At 45.4% G+C, this 21,726-nt stretch overlaps 1 protein-coding gene across 1 annotated transcript in view; it reads left to right on the forward strand.

Moving 5' to 3' along the window:
• Positions 1-8,664, forward strand: part of PTPRT (protein tyrosine phosphatase receptor type T) — a 1,128,529-nt gene extending 1,119,865 nt beyond the window's left edge. Inside the window, exon 32 of the mRNA XM_073880268.1 lies at positions 564-8,664. Coding sequence (XP_073736369.1) covers positions 564-617 — 54 coding nt within the window. The 3' untranslated portion in view covers positions 618-8,664. The remainder of the gene's footprint in view (positions 1-563) is intronic.
• Positions 8,665-21,726: the final 13,062 nt, after the last annotated feature.

Consider the following 21,726-nt stretch of genomic DNA (forward strand, 5'->3'; position numbering starts at 1 on the left):
TGTATGCGACTTGCACAGCGTAAGCACAGGGCTCCGACACCGTGCGGAAAGGGATGGACAGTACGTGGGCGGGCGGAGCCCAGGTCATCAGGCCCACTGCACAAGGAACTTTGCTCAAAGAGTCTTAACCGACTTGAAGCGTGGTCCTACTCAAACTCCAGTCCACAGGCCGGCAGCATCAGCATCACCTAGGCAGGCCCCTGATAGAAATGCAGAATCCCAACCCACTCCAGATACTTACTCAGAGTCTGCATTTTGGAAAGATTCCTGGGCCCTTCATATGCACCTTACAGTCTGAGAGGCACTGGAGTCCAGAACGGTGAAAAGGAAAGGAATGACCCACTGGGCACCTGGGAAGGCGTGGGTGTAAGCAGGCATGGGGCAGAACTTGGGGGGATGTCCAGATACGGATAATTACATGGGTAATTTTGAGTTGACTGTTAGTATGGATGTAGATAAAGTTTCCTCCAAAGTCTGCGTCTCTAACCTAAATGCATTTCCCCTTTCCTTTGCATCTCTCTCTCTTGCCTCCTCTACTCCTTCCCTGCCTGTCCCCCTCTCAGGAACAGTATAAATTTGTATACGAGGCGGCACTAGAATATTTAAGCTCCTTTTAGCCTGATGGGATGGGGAGCCTGCCGGAGCCCAGAGGCTGCTGCAGCCAAGCCCCCTTTTCTGTGAATGGCAGTGACTGGGCTCAGGGGCTAAGAGGCAGCACCCTGCCCAACTCCAAGGAGAAGACTGGTGGTCCCGTGTTCCGTGGTGGGCTCTGCGCCTTCCAAGGGGTCTCCTGTAGCTGTGGGAGATGCTGCTCTGAAAGGCCCAGGCTTCCCTTCCACACCCAACCAGCTGTGGCCACGGGCCCGTGCAAAAGTGCGCCCATGGCAAGGCCCTGGATTTTTCCGTTCCCAGACCTCCTGCTTTTGCTCTTTTCAAGTTTGTGAATCTCCTGGCAAGCCGACTGTGTGAGTGTTGGGGAGTGACAGCCTCAGCAGCACCTCCCTGCCCTAGTTGTCCTTGGGAGTGGAGAGGGTGTGGGTTCTACTCCTCCATGCTGTCGTGGAAATGACTGGGCTCTTGGGGGTCCCTGCACTGCTAACCCCTTGTAGTCTCCGTCAGGGATCTCTGGCACTGGACACCTGCCGGTCTGGATCAGTGTGAACCTTGGGATGCTCCCGACACCACAGCAGAGGCCCCCATTGTCACACCTAACCTGCATGGGGCTTGGCCCGATACCATTCTGTACCCCTCCCCTAGCCCAGGCCTTGACCCGTCATTCACTGGCCAGCCCACTGCGTCCATAGCCTTTGATAAAGGTTCTCTCTGCTTTTTTGTAATCAGTGGGACGGGGGAGCATGGAATTTTGCTGCTCTTCCTTGTCTTTGTGAAAAGGAACCATCTCTCTGGGGCGGGGCTCTGGCTGACCTTGTGTCTTTCGGGTGGTGGATAAGATTTGATTATTTTCCAAAGTGCGTATGAAAAGAAACTTTCTTTGGGGGTGTAAAATCTTAGTCTGTTATGCCAAAATAAAAGAGAGAGGGAAGTTTGGATGTGTAACTATAAGACAAATCTCTCGGGCCACTAATCTTTCCTGGCAATGTCCTTAAAAGATCCCACCCTGGAACGGCACTGCTATTGAACAAGTGAGACGGGCTCATCTGAGGACAGTCCCTTCAGTTTGTGGGGCAGATAGAGTACCAGCTTTGTGCATCATCTTGACTCTCCAAATTTGAACTCCCTCCTAGAGAAACCCCTAGCTGCCATCATGAGAAAGGCCACAGTGGACCCAGGTATGTGGTCAAGGAGATCACAGCAGGGATCTAGGATCTTATCTAAAGAATGGGTAAGACAGTGACAGGGAACCACCATTTGCTAAGCACCTGCTGTAGGCCAGGCTTGGCATGTTCCATATGACATTTCACATGGTCCTAGACCCCCATGAGAGAACTACTAACCTGTGATCATCTCTACTTCATGACTGGGGAAACTGAGGCATCTTCCTCAGTGATGAAATTCTGGGTTCTGAAAAGGCAGACATTATTCATACTGTTTTCTTCACCATTCTCAGCAAAGCAGTTATTTTATGGAGGGGAAAATAAGGCTAGAAACTTCCGAGCAGAGAACTCCACAATGGAAATTTAATTCTTTCTTTCTGATGTGAGTTCTTCTGGGAAGCCCAGAATTTCAGATATATTTTTAGTAACTCCTTCCCGGCTCCCCAGGAAAGCTAGTCTCTTCTCATTTCTTCACCAGTGAAAACAGATGCCTGTTCCCTCAGGCTGTGAGGTCGGCCAGCCAGGGACATGCTCTCTACCTTGGTCTCTACTGGGTGCTCAAGCACAGTATCTGGCAGCCTCGGGGTGGCCTGGGACCTAGGAAGCTCCGCTGGGAGGCCGGTCTAGCCCCAGACAGGGGATGAGGAGCACAGAATTCAAGAAGGCACAGTTTTTGCACCCAAGAGCTCACTGTATACTGGGGAGATTGCCCCCCAGTGCCGAGATGGTAGAGCTTACGAGTATTATAGGAGCCTGGGAGCAAGACTCTGCCTGCCTAGGGCTTCCTAGAGGGGATGGCATCCACTCCAGCTGGATCTCAACAGGTAGAAAAAGGAAAGAAAGGAAATCAGTCCCAGGAATCAGGATGTGGAGTGGCAAAGAGGTGTGAAAACTCCTTGGGATGGGGGCCGGCGGGGGGGCACACGGTATGGTGGCAGGTGAGCCCAGGTGGAGCACAGCACTGCCAGAGGGGTGGCAGGAGATGAGCCGGGGTCAGGGAGAAGAGAGCTCACCTGGAGTACAGACTACCCCTGTGGGCAACAGGGGGCCAGCAGAGCTCCCAAGTGATGTGCTCGGCTCAATGTTAGAGAAGACTCTCTCTGGAGCCAGTGGGGCTGCCTCTTCTTTCATCAGACACTGTGAAAACATTCCCTGAAGCGCGTGCTTTTTAATATCACATCTGTTTGTCTGTCTGCTCATTATTTTGTTGCTGGAACAAAATACGCAGTGGATCATAAGACTCAGCTTCTGTGAGACACTCAGGGTCTCTGCTCTACCATGGAGCAAGATGACCAATCCAGGCCTCCAGACCATGAGGCTGGGACATGAAAGGAGCCCACAGAAGCTGTTCCCATTGGCCTGGGCTCTGGAGCTGTCTGGAAGTCCAGGGACACCAGACTTGATCACGGAAGGGCTGTCACTTTGGAGGTTCAAAAGGAAGCATCTCAAAGGGAAGGAAGACAAAGGGACCCGCCCCCCCGCAACAAACTCACTCTTCTTTGATGGGTCTCTTCCCCACTGTGCTTGAGCAGGTCCCCTGGCTCCAGTCCATGACTCCAGCCAGCCCTCACGCTGCCTTCAAGGAGCTGGTAACAAAGCACATCAGCCTTTCCTATGCTCTTCTCTCAGATCATGGCTCATCCCTGCAGAATGGGGGAGGGGAGCTATCCAACACAAAGCCCAAGATTATTCTGCTCCAGAAGGGGTGACAGAGCTGGCAGATAAAAACGACACTGGCTTCTATCATTTCAAACGGTAAGAATCTAAAATGTGACTTCAGGGAGAAGGGAAATTGGAAAAACTCAGGCCACGGTGGGGTACCTGACCCAACAAGGCCAGCGATGATTCCCCCAGCTAAGCCCCCATTTCCTCAAAACCTAGCTGCTCTCCAAAGAGGACAGGGCAGTGAACAGGTCTTGGGCCCGTTTACAAAGGATGAAACTAAGGCTCATGATGGGGATATCTTCCCGAAGATTCCACATGACATGCATATGGCAGGGCTTGGATGAGATAGGGCACCAGTGCCTTGGAATTTGGACTTGATCCAGTCCTTGGGAAATAAGAGCAAATACTACCTCCCCCAAGCTATCTTCCCACACTGCTCCACCTCGAGGATGGGCCACCTTTCACAAGGCAGAGGAAAATGGTATCCATGCTGTCTGAGCCTCCACAGCAGGAGCCAGCCTCTCATCTCTGGGGTGCCAAAGGGAGTGCCCCCACTTAGTACAGAGCCTCATGGTCACCTTCTAGTTAGAACCCTGTTTGGAGGAGATGTGAGGAACCATGAGAAGCCAGGAACCATCACCAGCTTCATGCATTTGTGGCCTAGATGGCTTCTGGAAGTATCAGCTGTGCCTCCACGAGTGCCCTTTCACCCTTTCCGGGCCTCTGGATGACCACAGCACACCTCCCCTCGTGCGAACAGAGGGATCAGATTGTTTTTCAGGCTGGCCCTCTCTTTGTGGGGCCTGAGCAATGGCCTGCCAAATGTCAGCCTTCCCATGGAACCAGCAGAACCTGTGTTGGGGACGCTAACCAGTGAGCTTACTGAATTCTTCCAACATCCCTAAGCAGTGTTCATGTTTGTCACCATTTTACAGACGAGGAAACGAAGGCTCAGAGACGAGAAATCACTTGCCCACAGTTCTCCCAGTTAGTGAACAGGGGAGCCAGGAATTCAATTTCTTCTGACTTCAAAAACCATATTTTTCCACCACTGTGTCTCAGATTTTCCCATGGGTCTACCCATAATTGCAAAGAGTAGAGTGGAACAGAAACCCAGTGGGTCTGGTGAAGCCCAAAGCAGACAAGCTTAAAATTCCTTCACAGTCTCTTGTTTCACTTTAACAATTCATGCAATACTTGCATTCCACTCTAATTTGCCTGATTTAACAGGACTATTTTTTAAATGATGTGCCCTGGTCCTTCCAGTGGCTTTGGTCCCCTCAACTCTCTATGACAGAACCTAGGGAATCATATCCCAGTCTGAGAGGCATAGTGTCTGACCATACTGCTTCCTCCTGAGACCAATTCCAGACTCAGGCTCAAGACCAGCTCAACTTTCCCTAGACAGATGCTTTGGTGTGGGGGTACCATGACCTCACCATTCATGGGTCAATCTCAACTCAAGTTTCTTCCAGTTGCATGCTGGAAGGAACCCACTGGCAGGCATATCCTGGAATGATGAGGATATGCCCATCTGGCATGGTGAAGGCTGAGCCCATAATACCCTAAAGGGAAAGGAGAAGATGTGCACAGCCTTTCTGAGCAGATTCCTGAATGCTGGGGCTTCTAGAAGGTGATGCCCTTTTGCCCAAGTGGAGTCACATGGTTACTAATGTGGGCAAATCTAAGGACATGCTTCACATGAGGGGCTGGGGTCTGGAAGGCTTCTCACTTTACTTCAACCACACATACATACTGGGTTCCTGCAACATGCCAGGCAGGGCACAGGAAGCACAGGTTATTATGGCACAGTTCATCCCCTGGTGAGGCATTGGGGTTGTGGTTGGAAGAGCTTAGTCTTCAGTTCACATCTCAGCTTGGCCATTTCTTAGCTATACAATGTTGGGCCAACCAATTAATGGAAAAGATGTGAAAAAAGGAGCCCCAGCTGGCTAGAAGGCATAGATTTGGAGAGCTTTGGGCAGGAAAATAGGAAGGCAAGGCCAAGGAGTTGGGACCCAACAGAAATACTCAAGGATGCACATGGACTACAGAGCAAAGTAGTCGCTTCTGTTGCCCAGAAGGACAGGGGATGGGGAGGGCTGGCCAGGACCACTGGAAGCAAGGATGTCGCTTTAGAACAAGTTTCAGTGTCCTGGAGAAAAGATGATAATTTTCCCTCTAACCAATCAAATCATATCTATTCATCGTCTGTTCCCCGTTGCTAAACTAGCTCCTGCTATATGTTCTCAGGAGGATCCACTTTCCTCAGCTCTGGTGTGAATCCCTGTTGTGTGCATGTAGGTATCAATCTAGTTAAGCTGCTGCAGACAGCAGAAGTGAGGCCCAGGGAGGAATAGCCAGGTACTCACCATGTCATCTCAGCAGGAGTAACTGCCCTACCCAGATCCAGAGACATAGAAGGAGATGCTAATTCTCCTACACCTCACTGCCATAGAACAGAATGAAGAAAGCCGCCTTCCTTTAGCCCACACCTGGCCACCCCTGGGCTAGGTAGGCCACCAGCACCCAGCTAAGTCAGCAGTAATGCCATGGGAAACACAAACCAGCCCAAGAATAAGAGGAGCAGAATGCTAACAGATTGTGCTGGGCCAGATCTGTGGGGACCAAAAGTCAACCCCAGCTTCAGGGCAGATCAGAAGATGAGACATGAATCCTGTGGATGGCCATTTCATCTCTAAGCCCTGACCTGCCTTCCTCATCATCCAACTAGCCTGAGCCCTTTCTCAGCTGATGATGCCAGCTCCAAATCATAGCCCAATAAAACAGGAAAAAGACAAAGTGAATCCAACTAGAGAAGACCAGATGAGATTCATCATTATTCCTATATTTCCACACAAGGGTTCAAATTTGGAGGTTTCCCATGGATATATAACTGAAAGTGATAAAATATATGGTGTTGGCATCACCTAGCAGGGATCTGCCTCTGCCGTCATATACAATCTGAGCAGCAGGGAAAGAAGTCCATGGCAAAGAGTGGAGGGGCTACTGTACTCATTTCCTCTGACACATATTTCAGGATATGACCCTTAGAAGGACAGCAGAGATGTCTAAGCCATATTAATGCACATGAGAAGACTTTCTTCTGGTTTACTGGTAACCAGAGGTAGATGTTTGCATACCACTGGCTGTGCAACTATCTTGTAGAGACCAAGACCACTTCTTGCATCCCTCCTGCCCACCCTCAGAAAAGATGGGAAAAGGTCATCAAAAGGGCCACATTCTCCCCTGTGAAATCCACTCATAAATTTTACGTCCCCAAGAGGTGAAATCAGGACCCACAGTGGTAGACCCCATGCCTGGCATCTTAGCTATCTAAGAGCTTGGGGGTAGTCCACTGGGGCTGATAGAAAGGATGTGAGAGGACTCAGGATGAGTCTATAGAGAAGACCCTTTGGGGCTGGATCACCATGGAACATCCTTCAGAGCTGCTCTGGGTGATGGGATTTGAACCTGATCCTTGGTTGGGATGTTCAGAGAATTAGAGTCTGGGGGCAGTAGAGCACTGGACAGGAAGGTATTGGTGTGCAAGCCTGGAGCTCGGGGTAATTCATGGTTCCTTGGTGAGTGGAACTCTTAGGTTTGGGGGAGGAAGGGGAATGTGAAAGAACCTGCCAACAGTGCACAACTGAATCCCTGTAAGCATACTTCAGTGCACTTTGGGCTTGTGAATACAAATCTGTAGACCTCCTATGGGATGATCTGACAAGCTCTCAGTGCTCACCATGCCTCCCTGCCCCTCCCATGGAAGATCAGTGATGGAAGGTATTCCTTGGGTCAAAGCCCCAGGGCAGTCTGGAGCCTCAGAGGGCCAAGTGGTATCATCCCAGGTCAAATCAGACTTCCAAAGGGTCAGGCAGAATGCTAGTGCCCATATGCCTAGAGATCATTGGACAAATTCAAGCATGGTTTGCTAGTCCCCGGTCTCTCTTTTGAGTGGAACTAGGATCAATGCGTGAATTTGATGGTTGTAAGGAAGACCTTGCTGTGTGTCAGAGAGGATGAGCTGCCCATCTCAGCAGTGGTCCAGCAGAGGACAGACTTTAAAGAGAAGAAGGAGCATTGCTGAGGTGACCCTGAACTTTCCTCCACCCTAGATGGGTGATCTGTTATGGAGCTGGGACTGTATTCGAACTCCTTCATTCCTGTAGAGCACAAAGCCAAGGCTGTGCTTGGTCTGTGCAGGTTGGAGTCCCCTACTCTTCTGCCCCAGTCTTCCGACCATGCAGGCCAAGATGCTGCTCTGGCCCCATATCCAGGGCTCATCCAGGCTGGTTATCACCAAAAAGTCCAGGAAGAATGGCCGCTTTGCCATAGACCCATGCCCACCAAGATCTGGGATGAGATCAACCCTAGCTCAGGCCCACTGGCCATCAGGGCCATCAGTGACAGCCAGAACCAGTAAAGGTTCAAGCAGAACCCAGAGCAGGGCTTTGCTTACCACATGCATGATCTGCAGAGGTTACTTCTCCCCACTCCCCCACTTGAGGCCTGTTGGAGCAGACTGCAAAAGCAAAAGCATAGTGACTCTGTTGGCACGTAATTATAATCATCCCCAGGGCGTCCGTTTCCTTGCCAGGTGGATCCTGGGCTAGCCCAGGTGAATCCAGGCTATCCCATGTTGGCAGTCAGACTCAAAAGCACTTCTCTACTTTCTGTTTTTACCCGACATAACTAGCCAACGAAAGGCAAAGAGTCAGGGCTTCTAAGATTGCTTTGGCTACTGGATGCCGTCATCATCCTCTAAGGGCCATCATGGGGTTCCCACTCGACTCTAGGGAGACTGACGTCATCACATCCACTGGGCATATGGTATTGCATGAGACCAAAGTCTCCACACTGTTTGCAGCCTTCTCCGTGAATCCCAATGGCCTGTGCTTGTACAGTTTGGGTGTTTGATAGATAAAGCACGTATGAGAAGAGAAAACAAAATAAATCAACTTTTAAAAAAAAGCCAGCACTGTGCTGTCAGTGTTGTTGTTTTTTTCTTTTTCCTTTCCAATTCTAGCTTAAAAAAGCAGAAGGTAAATAATGTCAGGTCAATGAATATCAGATATATTTTTTGACTGTACATTACAGTGACGTGTAATCTTTTTACACCTGCAAGTCCATCTTATTTATTCTTGTAAATGTTCCCTGACAATGTTTGTAATATGGCTGTGTTGAAAATCTATACAATAAAGCTGTGACCCTGAGATTCATGTTTTCCTAAGATATTCGCACTGGTGTCTTCCTGGGGTTGGGTGAGGGGAAGACAAGTAGAAGGAGGAAGAGAAGAAAAACCTAGAGTTTCTTTGTGTTCATTTAATCTTCATGTCTACAATGCAGGAAAATGTGTATTAGCCCCTTTTTGCAGATGAGAAAGTTGGAGGTTCAAAAATGTTAAGGGATTTTTCATGATTATATACTGAGCTAGTAAAAGGGTTGAGTCTAAAAGTTTTTCCCCCCAAGTATGGTCCATAGAGCAATGGTACCAGATTCACTCAGGAAGTTTATTAACAGACAAATTTTTTTTTTAGATTTTTTTATTGTTATGTTAATCACCATATATTACATAATTTGTTTTGGTGTACTGTTCCATGATTCATTGTTTGTTCATAACACCCAGTGCTCCATGCAGAATGTGCCCTCCTCAATACCCATCACCAGGCTAACCCATCCCCCCACCCTCCTCCCCTCCAGAAACCTCAGTTTGCTTTTCAGAGTCCATCATCTCTTAACAGACAAATTTTTAAGATCCTACAGAATTGCAGTTTCAAGATCTGAATAGTAACAAACTGCCTGGATATAGAAGTTACTGCTGCATAACATACCACCCCAAAATTCAGTGACTTGAAACAACAGTCATTTGTGGTTGTCCCTTTGTCCTTGGTCATGTTAATCTCACTTATTCTGCCTGCCATATTTATTCTTTTGCCACAAATGTAATAGTTGACATTGGGAAAATAAAACGAGAAAGAAGGAAAAACCTTACGTATCTCCTAATAACAAAAATACTTTGGGGCATATCATTTTCCCCCCAGATGGAAATACCTTTTTAAGAGTTATTATAAAAGTAGCATATGCTTACTTGAAAGAACTCAATACAAAATTGTTTGTGACATAAGGTGAAAGTCACCACTTCTCAAAGGTGCCTTATTAATATTTTTATGCCTTTCTGGACCTTTCTACACATCTATAAACATATATACATACATATACATGCGGATAGACTTCCTTCCACCTAACATCATACTGTGGACATGAAGCTTATGCATGCTTACCACCATTTCCACGGACATCTGCTTAAATCGCTGTTATCTTTCTTGACACCCTCCCAATACATCTGCAACCTGAGGGTAACCTGGTTTGAGTATGTCAAGACTCAGGTGAGGGCGCCTGGGTGGCTCAGTTGGTTAAGACTCAGGTGCTCTCACAGTGATGTCTTTGAGCAATCATCAACAATGAGGGACACCAACCCCTGTGTGATCCAACCTGGAGACTGGCCACAGTGGCACAATCCTCTTTTCACAGCTGCTAGCTGCCCAGGTAGGTCCTGGCCTGGCCCTCCTTTCTGGCTGGACCTGGAGTGTGGGTCCACATCAAACCTCACAGCACCTTGTTGGATGCTGATGGGTAGCTCTGGTTTGGCTTAAGATCTTCCTCTAATCCAGGAGTTCAAACTTCCCACGTGAACTCCAGGGGACCTAGAAGCCCTCAGACTCTTAAGAACATGGCATGAGGTCACTGACATGCCATGCAAGAGACAAGAAGGGGAATTTGATTTCCTCTGGGCAGGCAGTAGAAATCTAGCACCCACGGACGGATGACACCCACAAACTGGTGGTTTCATCAGAGATGAAACCAGAGACAGGAGCGTGGCAATAAACCCATGGAAATTGGGAGAAACTGAGGAGGATTTCAGTTTCCACAGTCCATGGATTAGGCCCTGGATCAAAGTTGAATTAATTATTCAAGGACATCCAGAGTACACAGAAGGATGGAGAAACATATGGAGAAAAATAGATGCATAGAGAAATAAATGGAATGTACAAGTGAATGTATCAGTATATTAATAGCAATTATCTCTCATCATAGAGAACATGAGTAATTTTTGTTCTTTACATGTTCTATATTTTCTAAATTTTATATTATTCTCATACCTTGAAAAACCCAATTATGTAAAAAGGTGGGGAGAGCAGAACATAGGAAAATGAAAGCAGGATAGACAAGATGATACCCGGAATGGGACCATACCCGAAAGACTTGCCTTACATCTGGAGGAAGAGGTTCAAAAACTTGGCACTGCCCAACCACCCAAGAAGGGAACACAGTCAATTAATTTAATGTCCAAAAGGGAAAAATAAACCAGTTGCTCAGCATAAATAAAAGTATTCCTGCTACAGAGGCAAAAAGTAATTTTTTCTATACGTCCCCTTAATAAAAAGAATGGCTTAGCAGAATGCAACATTTCCTTCCCTGAAGGCTGATGGTCTCTTGCCATGGAACAACTTGATTAAAGCTCTTTACTAGAGGACCAAATTGAAGGGGCCCAACTATAAAGTTCTCTGCAAGTCAACCTGAGCCAGGTATAGGTATTAACATGTCCTTTTGAATGATGAGGACCCTAACAACTATATGTGCCCAGAGAGAAGGTGGGTTCATCCCTCTCTGGGGTGAGATGGGGTGGGGCCAAAAAGCCACCCTCATCCCAGGTTCCGACCATGGCTGACTCCATGTGATCCTACTTCCCTTTAAAATACGTACACATTCATAAAAGCTGGAAACTTGGCTGCCAAGCCACTGAGTGAACCTGGGAGGAGTTTCCTCTGATCACAAGACATGAGGAGCCGAAATGAGAATCATAATCAGTGGTTGGTGCTGAATCATGGTTTGCTACCTAAACCATGTGAAGGAGCTTCAAAGAAGATGAAGCAGTTCATCCCTCCAGATGGCCTGCACTCACTCAGAAAATTGGCCAATCGTCCATTTCTATCCCCTGGGAGATGAAATGACATGAATAAAAACCTCTTTGGAAGGGGGAATGGCAAGGAGAAACTTGCATGTTGAGGATTTGCGCTTTCATGTCCCCAAGCTGTTCAGAGCAGCCCAGAGGGAGGCAGGGAGAGGAGAACATGCTGTCATCTGATTATGTACGAGACTGGGTAAAGCAGATGCCTACTGTGTCACTTCAAGCATCCTCAACCTCACCTCTGATATCCTCTGTGGCTGTTATGAGCAAGCAGCCTTCTGCAGATTCCATGCAGGGGAAGCCACGGTGCCTCCCCTCAGACCTGCTCTGCACCTTTTTCTCCTGCCTCATATCTTCTGATGCGTGCTCTCAGATGCCCACAGGAACCCACTTAGCAGTCATGTGCGTCCCACCCAGAAGTATGGGGGAGCTAACTGTCCCCCTCCCCCCGCCACCATGGGGCAAACTTTGACCAATAGGAGACTGGAGCCTGTAAACAAACTCTTTCTCTGTTCTTGCCTCTGAAGGCAATTCTGAGCTATATTTCATGACTTTTTATATGGTTCCAGAACAAGCAAACAGACCCTTGTAGGAGTAGCCAACTGCATAGCACAACCTTGTATTGCTTCTCCCTCCCTCCTTCTCGGATTTACACCTCCTACTCTCATTGCTTCTTGGAATCATATCTCCAAATAAAACATTATCCTAGGCTTGGCTTTGAGGGGGGTACTAACTGGGAAACTGGGCTAAGCTATGCACAGTACCCCACCCTCCAGCTACTAATCTGAAATGGGACCCTGCCAACACACATAGAAGGCTCCCAGCTGTCCAGTTAAGCTTTTGATCCAGGAACAAAAATGGAATTGGTGTAAAGTGATTCATATGGGAGAATCTACAGGCTTGTCCTAGGTTCGTCCTGTGTGTCATGTTAATTTACTACTCAGATTTGGGAACAGAAGTCCTGCCTTCCCATATTCTTGCTGAAAATAGTAATCCTGCCCAGTAGACAGTAAGAAGGACCATAAGTGGCCCCAAGGGAGCCCTACTGTGAGCACTAGCACAATGGGGTGGGTGGGCTGGTGGAGCAGAGGAATGTCTGCCCACAGAACCAGAAGCCTGCAGCAATGCTTCCTTCCAGCCTGCCCTTGACAGGACGTGGCTCCTGACAAAACGTGTAAGCAACTAGTTCCCAATGGGGAAATTGTGCCAGGAAAAGGTAGGGAGGAAGGGTGTCCAGCCAACACTAACAGATACAAGCCTCTTCAGGGCTGATGAAGTTTCTACACTGAGAGCCCCAGCTCTGGCTAAGCCCCCTGCCCTCCACAGGCTGTCAGATTTCTCAACTGGCAGAGAAAAATAACCAAGTCTCACCTCCTTCCCCTTCCCTCTTCTTCCCCCACCATGTTCTCTGGCAGCTCCCAACTCTGAGCAAGCTCAGAACTCCACCTATAAGGATGAACAAACAGGAAAACATCACCAGACACATGAAAAGATGCAAGAGTTCAAAGCCAAGGTTCACTTTGAGAAATCAGAGAAAGTGTCTGCCTGTGAAATCAAGGTTCTTGCCAGGGAAAGGAAGACATTGTACAATGAATACAAATGCAGAAAAACACTAGATTTCATAACTGAGTCCAAGAAATTTCTTGTTGTATCCAACAAAACAAATTGCTGACAGTGCCAACCAAAATAAAACACAAATATTCAAAATTAGGAAATAGAAAAGGGATATTATAGTGAAAAGGGAAATTATGCAATGTAATAAAAGGGTATTATGAACAACCCTGGAGACTAATTTTAAAATCTTGATCAAGTGGATCATTTTGGGAAAGTATGAATGTTACCAAAATTGGCTCAAGAAATAGAAAAGCTGAGTAGACCAGTTATCAGAAAAAAATGTATATGTTGTTAATTTTTCCCTAAAAGATACAAGAACAGATAGTTTTAAGAGCGCACTTGGTCAAACTTTTGAACAAAAATACAATTCTTATGTTGTATGTACTATTCCAGAACAATGCAAATGAGGGAAAGCTTCCCAACTTATATTATGAATATTATGAAGCTAAAATGGCATAGAAACCAAATCTAAAAAAGTACACATACAAGCACACCTAAAACTTTTAGAGCAGTCACATTTATAAATGCAAAGATTTTTACCAAATTTTATTATATTTAGCTGCTTTTTTAAAAATAATATACCATGTCCAGGTAGCCTGTATGCCAGGAATCCAAGAATAATTCAATATTAGGAAGTCTATAGATAAAAGGAGAAAGATATAATCATCTTAATACTGAAAAAGCATTTGACAAAATTTAGTATCAATTTCTGATTAAATATAATAGTCTCAGTAAGCTAGTAATTATAAGACAGTCTGTTAGCATAAGAAGCTAAAATAATGAGTGGGAGGCATTACTAGAATTTACCCATATCTACTTCTCCTTTCCATCCAGACATAAAGGAAGATTACACCTTCCTACCTTCCTTGAAATTAGTGGGGTTATGTGACAAGTCCTGGCCAATCAGCCTGAGCAGACTTGATGTGTATCAATTCTATGCCAAAGTATCTAACTACTGGTAAGAGATTCGATAGCGTTTTCTTCCCTGCGTTATCAAGTCAAGGAGGTCCTGTGATCCAGATGATGCAGCCATAGAAAGGAGGAGCCCCCATCAGCCTGGATCACTGAATCACCACAAGGAGGACAGTTGCTCCTGGGGGTTACCTGGACCTACAGAGATTTGTGGTACTTAGCCAATGAGTGTCTGGATATCTATATGACTACAAAATACCTAACATAAATAGTCAATGTATTCAATAATAGAGAAAAAGTAAGTGTATTTCTATTAAAATCATGAATGCCTACATCATTGCTATTATCTAATTTTTTGGCTGATGCCAATGGAGTGAATGCAATTAGGCAAGAAAAAAGAGAGATTACTACCAAGGTTACCATTACTGTACAAAAAATGCACCCAAAACAACCATTTTTATTTTGTTTATGATTTCTGGGAGGGATGAATTCAGGTGGGGATCATCTGGCCAGTTCTTGCTTAGGATTTCTCCTGTGGGTACAATCAGATGTCAGTTAGGGCTGTAGTCATCTTTAAGCCTTGACTGGGCAGGATGTTCTGGATGGCTCACACACATGGCTACTGTTGATACTGGCTGATGGCTGGGAGATCAGTTGGGCTAGCAACTAAGGTGTATACAGGGGGCCTCTCTAGCATGGTGGTCTCAGGGCAGTCAGACTCATGACCTAGACCCTGCCTTCACTCAGAGGAGTGTCCCACAATTTCTGGTGGAAACTAAGTGATCTTTCCTGTGCTGGCCTTCAAAGTTAAACCACATCACTTCTGTTGGAGTCTACTGGTTGTAAGGGATTCACTGAGGTCAACCCTGATTCAAAGGAAGAGGACATCATCCTCTTTATAAAAGGAGTGTCAAATAATTTGCATACATGTTTTTAAATTGCCACAATTACTTTGTAAATGAAAGTTCAAAGTTATCACAACCAATGATGTATGCCTAGTAACCCCAAAAGGAGATTCAGCAAAGGTACAAGTTATAAGCATGCAGAATAAATGGTTTCCCTATTCATACTTGCAGAATGAAGTAATGCATTAATTAATTCATTGAGCTAGCATAAATTATATGTTAGGAAACATAATGAGAAAGAAAGATTGTATTCACAATAGCAGCGCAAAGTATTAGAAACCTAGGAATCAACTTTAAAAATGTGGAGGACTCACATAAAGAAAACTAGAATCCTATCTCAAGACCTCAAAGAAGACAATAATAAATGAAGAGATGTAGCAGAGGGAAAGAATAATTATAGCTAAAATGCCAATTCTAGCAAAATTAAAAGAATAAATTTAATTCAATTCCAATCAAAATCCAAATGAGTCTTTTAGTAGATAGGTAACATGAAAAAAATTTATATGAAAGTTTATCTGAAAAAAAACACATAAGAATAACCAATTTTTAAATGAGCTACAGTAATTGAAACTATGTATTACCAATGCAGGAATACATCTAATCAATTCCTTGGGACTTCTTGTCACACTAGATATTAGGAAGACAAGTTTCATATCTGTTAAGATACAATTTGAATAAAAGTGGTTTGATATTATCAAGTATCCATTGATCAAAGGCAAGAGAAAATGAGAGGGAAAACCTCTCTGACAAAACACCAAAGCAGAGTGTTTGTTGTCTTTCGGGTTTAGTTCAGTTCAATGCATTTTATTGTATTCAGGACATCCATTTATGTTAATGTCGAAGACCTAAAGTGTTCACATTATTCATTTGCTTAATTTTTAATTATACAAATAACACACAAAGACATTCTCCAGGTAAAATAATCAGAACCTTACCAATGAAGTTAGGCCTTTTTTGGCCACCACCCCAATCCCCAGCCCCTCCCCAGTGGAAAAGGAAAAGACTTTGATCCACCTAACTCTAACTCTGGTGCAATGTCTCCAGGCAACCATGAGGGCAAATGGGCTCCCAGGCACTACTCTGAGGAAAAGAAATGGTTTTACCTGGTTGAGAACATCTAACCTGAAAATAGAAGCAAGCAGAGAGGGGCCAACTTCAATATATTGACTCCTGGGATGGAATGATGGGCAAAGCATCCCCCAGGGTTTATGCCATGTTCCACAATTTAGCTCCAGCAGGTTGTGTGCAAAATAAGTAGTTGGGTGAGGAATTTTCCTTGGAGGTGAATACATCTGTCTCTTTAAGATTGGCCTTGGAGAGCAATCAGCCATCATCACTAATGGCTCCAAGTAGGGCCCCAAGGGACACCCAGACAGTTCTGGCATCCAGTTCCCCAGAGATAACGAATTCTGCCCTGGGGTTGTGGAATAAGTGCAAGCTAAAAGATCCTCAGAGAGGCACCATATGTCCAAACAGACTGTGGGTGCCTTCAGAGGGGAAATGAGCTAAGGAAATTCATGTCCTGCTTGTCAGAACCAGAAAGACAGAAAGTCCTGGTCACAAGAGGCAAAGAGAGCCACATGATATGTGCAGAAAGGAAAACGTTAGCCAATTTTCTGTTATCTATGCCACTGGAGAAATACAATATCTGAAACTATGAATGTGACCACATGAATACTCTAGATTCCAGGCCTCTTGAAAAAAATTAATATTAAAAATATTTTAAAGCCAAAGCATCCAGATTTATGCCTTTATAATCCCAACCAAATAAGTCCAGAGAAATACCCTGTCTCTGAGAAGTGCACCCCAGATTGCTCACTGCATCTGAAGCAGTCCTTGTTGCCTATAAAAGTCCTAAATCTCCAAGAAGCACTTCATCTAGAATCTTACAAGCCCAGCTAACTGGTCCAAAGTCATGCATTGCTTACCAGTTCCTGAAGCAGGTAAAGAAGTTGTAGGTTTTTACACTGGAGTGAGGATTATTAGAGAATCAGCCAACTAGAAAAAAATTCCCAGAAATGGTAATGTAGGCCATAGGCAAGAGGAGGGCCTATGAGTTCATGTTCTCTGTCAAGAAAAGACAGGAGAGCAGTGTGAGGGGAAGATGGTGGCAGAGTAGGAAGACCATAGGCTCACCTCATGCCATGAATACAACTAGATAACTATCAAATCATCCTAAATACCCCAGAAGTCGATTTGAAGACTAGCAGAAGAAACTCCACGACTAAAGGTAGAAAAGAGGCCACATCAGAGAAGGTAAAAAACACAGAGACACAGGTTGGGAGAGAAATGGATCACAGGTGCTGTGGCGGAGAGGGAGCCGCTGTGACAGAGAAGGGCGAGAGACAGACTAGCACACAGGGGAGCTCACAGGCAGAACAAATCCCCATAGCAATTGGCTTGGAAAGCAAGAGGGCCTGAATTTCGTGAGTTCTAGCAACCAGCAGAGCTTAAAGCCTGGAGTTTTAAAGGTCAGTAGGCTTGGCTGGGATAGAGCCCAGGGGCCCTGTGCCACTCTTGAAGAGAAGGTAGGCAAACAACCCACAACGCACAGCATGTAAACATCAACCTGAAGAGCACCTGGGGTACACAGTGGGAGGTTAGTTGTTCAGCTTGGAGCATGTCCCAGAAAAGCAGCGTTCACAGAGAGACCCCTCCAGGAATAAAGGAACTGGCTGGTGCCATTTCCCCCCCATGGCCCCCCAGCATAAACACAGGGCCACCTGTGGGAATGAGCACAGTGCAAACACTCACTACCTAACTGGCTTGCACCATGCCCCACCCCACCCCACACTCTGGTGGACCTGCCCTTCCCAGTCACACTTGCCCATCCTAGTGCAGCAGGCCCCCTCCCCCAGAAGGCTGGTCTAAACCCCTGCCAAAACCACATCGCCCTACTCAGGAGTTTTGCAAGGCCTTGGTTTTGGTGGCAGCAGCAACAGTTCTCATTTCACAAGCAGACCAGAGTACACCTAGTTGAAACACACCACATTCAGACCAGGGACCAAACACTACCCACAACAGGAAGAGAGCCTCTACAGACAACTGGCCTGAAGGATAAAGCAGCCAGGACACAATAAGAGCTCATGCAGCACACAGCGGAGACACTCCCAGAAGTGGCAGGAACTACAGGGGACAGAGGGTAATACACTGCAGGGCACTAGAGGACCGCTTCTCCAAAAGGCCACCGGCCTCAGGAATGCGAGGTGTAGCTGACGTTCCTAACACAGAGGCAGGCACAGAGATTTAGACAAGATGAGAAGACAGAGGAATTTGTCCCAAATGAAAGAATAGGACAAGGCCACAGTCAGAGAGATAAGCAAACAGGTACAAGTAACATGCCTGATAGAGAATTTAAAGCAATGATCATAAGGATACTCACTGGACTTGAAAGAATAGTGAAGGACATCACTGAGACCATTAACACAGAGATAAGGAGTAACAGCAGAGATAAAGGGCTCAATAAACAAAATGAGAAACATGCTTGATGGAATGAATAGCAGGCTGGAAGAAGCGAGGAAAAAATCAGTGATCCAGAAGACAAAGTGATGGAAAGTCATCAAGCTGAACAAGAGAGAAAAAAAGTAGACTTAGGGAACTCAGTGATTCCATCAACTGTAATAATATTCATATTATAGGAGACCTAGAAGGAAAAGAGAGAAAAGGGGGGCAGATAATTTATTTGAAGAAATAATAGCTGGAAACTTCCCTAATGTGGGGAAGGAAAAGATATCCAAATCCTGGAGGTACAGAAAACTCCCATCAAAATAAACAAAAGCAGATCCACACCAAGACATAATTGTAATTAAAATGGCAAAATATGGTGATGAAGGAAAAATACTAAAAATGACAAGACAAAAGAAGACAGTTACATACAAAGGAAATCCCAAAAGGCTAGCAGCAGCTTTTGCAGAAACTTTGCAAGCAAGAAAGGAGCGGCATCATATATTCAAAGTGCTGAATGGGAAGAGCCCACAGCCAAGAATATTCTATCCAGCAAGGCTATCATTTGGAATAGAAGGAGAGATAAAGAGTTGCCAAGACAAATGAAAACTAAAGGAGATCATGACCATTAAAGAAGCTCTGCAAGAAATGTTAAAAGGGGACTCTTTGGAAAGGAGAGAACAAACGTGACAGTATAAAGGTAGGAAACACAAAAACAGTGAAAAATGAATATTTCTGTCAAAAATCAGTCAAGGGACTCAAAATAAAAGGATGTAAAATATGACAACACATACCTAAAATGTGGGGATGAAAGGAGTAAAGATTGGGTTCAAACTTAAATGACCATCAATTTAATATAGACTGCTATATGCAGAAGAGGTTGTATACAAGCCTGAGAGTAACCAAAAATCAAAAGTCAGTAACAAATATGCAAAAAATAAAAAGAAAGGAATCCAAGTATATCACTAAAAAAAGTCACAACACTTGAAAAAAAGACAGGAAAGGATCAGAGAAAATCTTCATAAAAAACTATAAAACAAGTAATAAAATGGCAATAAATACACATCTATCACTAACTACCTAGAATTTAAATGAACAAAACACTCCAATAAAAAGACTTAGGGTGTCAGAATGAATAAAAAAACAAGACCCATCCTTATGCTGCCTAAAAAACACTCATTATAGACCTAAAGATACTGCAGATTGAAAGTGAGAGGATGGGGAAACATCTATCATGCAAATGGATGTCAAAAGAAAGCAGGAGTAGCAATATTTATATTGGACAAAATAGACTTTATTTTTTAAAGGATTTATTTTAGAGAGACCACATGTAAATAGGGGGAGGGGCAGAAGGAGAGAGAGAGAATCTCAAGCAGACTCCACTCTGACTGCAGAGCCCGACCCAGGGTTTGATCCCATAACACTGGGATCATGACCTGAGCCAAAATCAAGAGTCAGATGCTTAACCAGCTGAACCACCCAGGCACCCCTGGACAAAATAGACTTTAAAACAAAGACCATAATAAGAGACAAAGCAGGACACTATATAATAATAAAGGGGACAACCTTACAAGAAGAGATAATAATTGTAAATATTCATGCACCCAACACAGGAGCACCAAAATACATAAAACAGTTAATAACAAACACAAAGGAACTCATCGATAGTAATAACAATAACAGTAGGGGACTCTAACATCCCACTTAAATCAATGGACAGATCGTCTAAACAGAAAATCAACAAAGAAACAATGGCTTTGGGGGCGGAGCAAGATGGCGGAGGAGAGGGAGACCTAGATTTCGTCTGGTCTCGGGAATTCAGCTGAATAGGGATCAAGCCATTCCTAACACCTACGAACTCAACAGGAGATCGAACAGGAGAGTAGCAACAACTCTCTGAACAGAGAAGCGGCCACTTACTGGAAGGTAGGGCGTGCGGAGAAGTGAATCCGAGGCGATATTCGGGAGGATAGACGGCGGGGGAGGGGCCTCCGCCGGCCGCTTCTGGCAAGTGATAGAGCCGCGGAGCACAAAATCGGACCTTTTAGAAGTTGGCTCGGCGGAGGGACGTCGCTGCAATGGCTAAGCGGAGGGTGGAATCCTCCCGGGACAGTGTGGTCTCAGGACCCTTGGGGTCACAGAGAGACCGGGGGTGCCTGAGAGCGCCAGAGCTCCCAGGTATCAGAGCGGGGAAGCCGGCTGCAGAGACGGAGCAGAGTCGCGGGCTCTCAGCTCGGGGTTGCCATAAACTGTGATCTGTGGCCCAGTCGGGCCACGGCTCCTCCAGCAGGGACCCAGCAGGCGGCAGATCCAGGGAGACTCCCCTCCTTCCCCCGGGGAGGAGCGGTGCGGGAACGCACTGCAGGGATCTGCTGGGTTTGGAGACTCCGCGCGGGGTCGGGTGCCAGAGATAGCAACGCTCGGTCACAGGCCAGGTGAGCACGGAGTGCGGCCGGAGACCGGGGACACGGAAGTGACTGCTTTTCTTTGGGGGCACACTGAGGAGCGGGGCCCCGAGTTCTCAGCTTCTCCGGGTGGAGATTGGGAGGCCACCATTTCTGCCCTGGTCCTCCAAGGCTGTACGGAGAGCTTACAGGGAAAAAAAGCTCCTGAGAGCAAACCGGAGCAGCTTCCTTAGCCCGGACCGACAAGGGCGGGGCAATTCCGCCTCCGGCAAAGACATTTGGAAACCACAGCAACAGGCCCCTCCCCCAGAAGATCAGCACAAACAGCCAGCAAGCCAAGACCAAGTTGATCGATCAAGGAGAACGGGAGAACTCCAGCGCTAGGGGAATACTGCACATAGATTCATGGCTTTTTTTTTTTTTTTTTTTTACCATGATTCATTATTTCATCAAAGTTAATTTTTGTTGACTGTTTTTTTTTTATTTTTCTTTTTCCCTTTTTCAACCAACATCTTATCAATCCCTTTTAAAAAAAAACATTTTTTGTTTTTCATTTATAGAGTCATATTTTATCCCTTCATAGTAGTTACCCTTATTTTTGGCATATATATATAAGTTGTTCTCTCTTTAAAATTTTGAGGTACAGTTTCTTCTAACAGATCAAAATATACCCTAAATTCACTAGTGTATGGCTTTGTTCTAGTCTCCTGCCTGATCACATTCTCTCCCTTTTTCCTTTTTTTTTTTCTTTTCTTAAATCTTCTTTCTTTTTTCAAACAACTTATCTTACCAAGTCCTTTTATAAAATCTTTTATAACTTAATCTTTACAGTCATCTTCCATCCCTTCCTTGTATCAACCCTTATTTTGTACATATATGTCTTTCTTCCTTTAAAATTTTAGGAGGCACTTTTTTCTAACAGACCAAAATACGCCCAAAATCTAGTGTGTGGCACTGATCTATGCACTAGCCTGATCATATTTGATCATATTCTGCTTTTTTTGTATTGTTTTGTTTTTGTTTTTATCTTTTTT

This window comes from Callorhinus ursinus, unplaced genomic scaffold (genome assembly GCF_003265705.2).
Source record: "Callorhinus ursinus isolate GAN/ISIS: 27379988/994484 unplaced genomic scaffold, GSC_fseal_2.0 scaffold38, whole genome shotgun sequence".
NCBI classification, from domain to species: domain Eukaryota; kingdom Metazoa; phylum Chordata; class Mammalia; order Carnivora; family Otariidae; genus Callorhinus; species Callorhinus ursinus.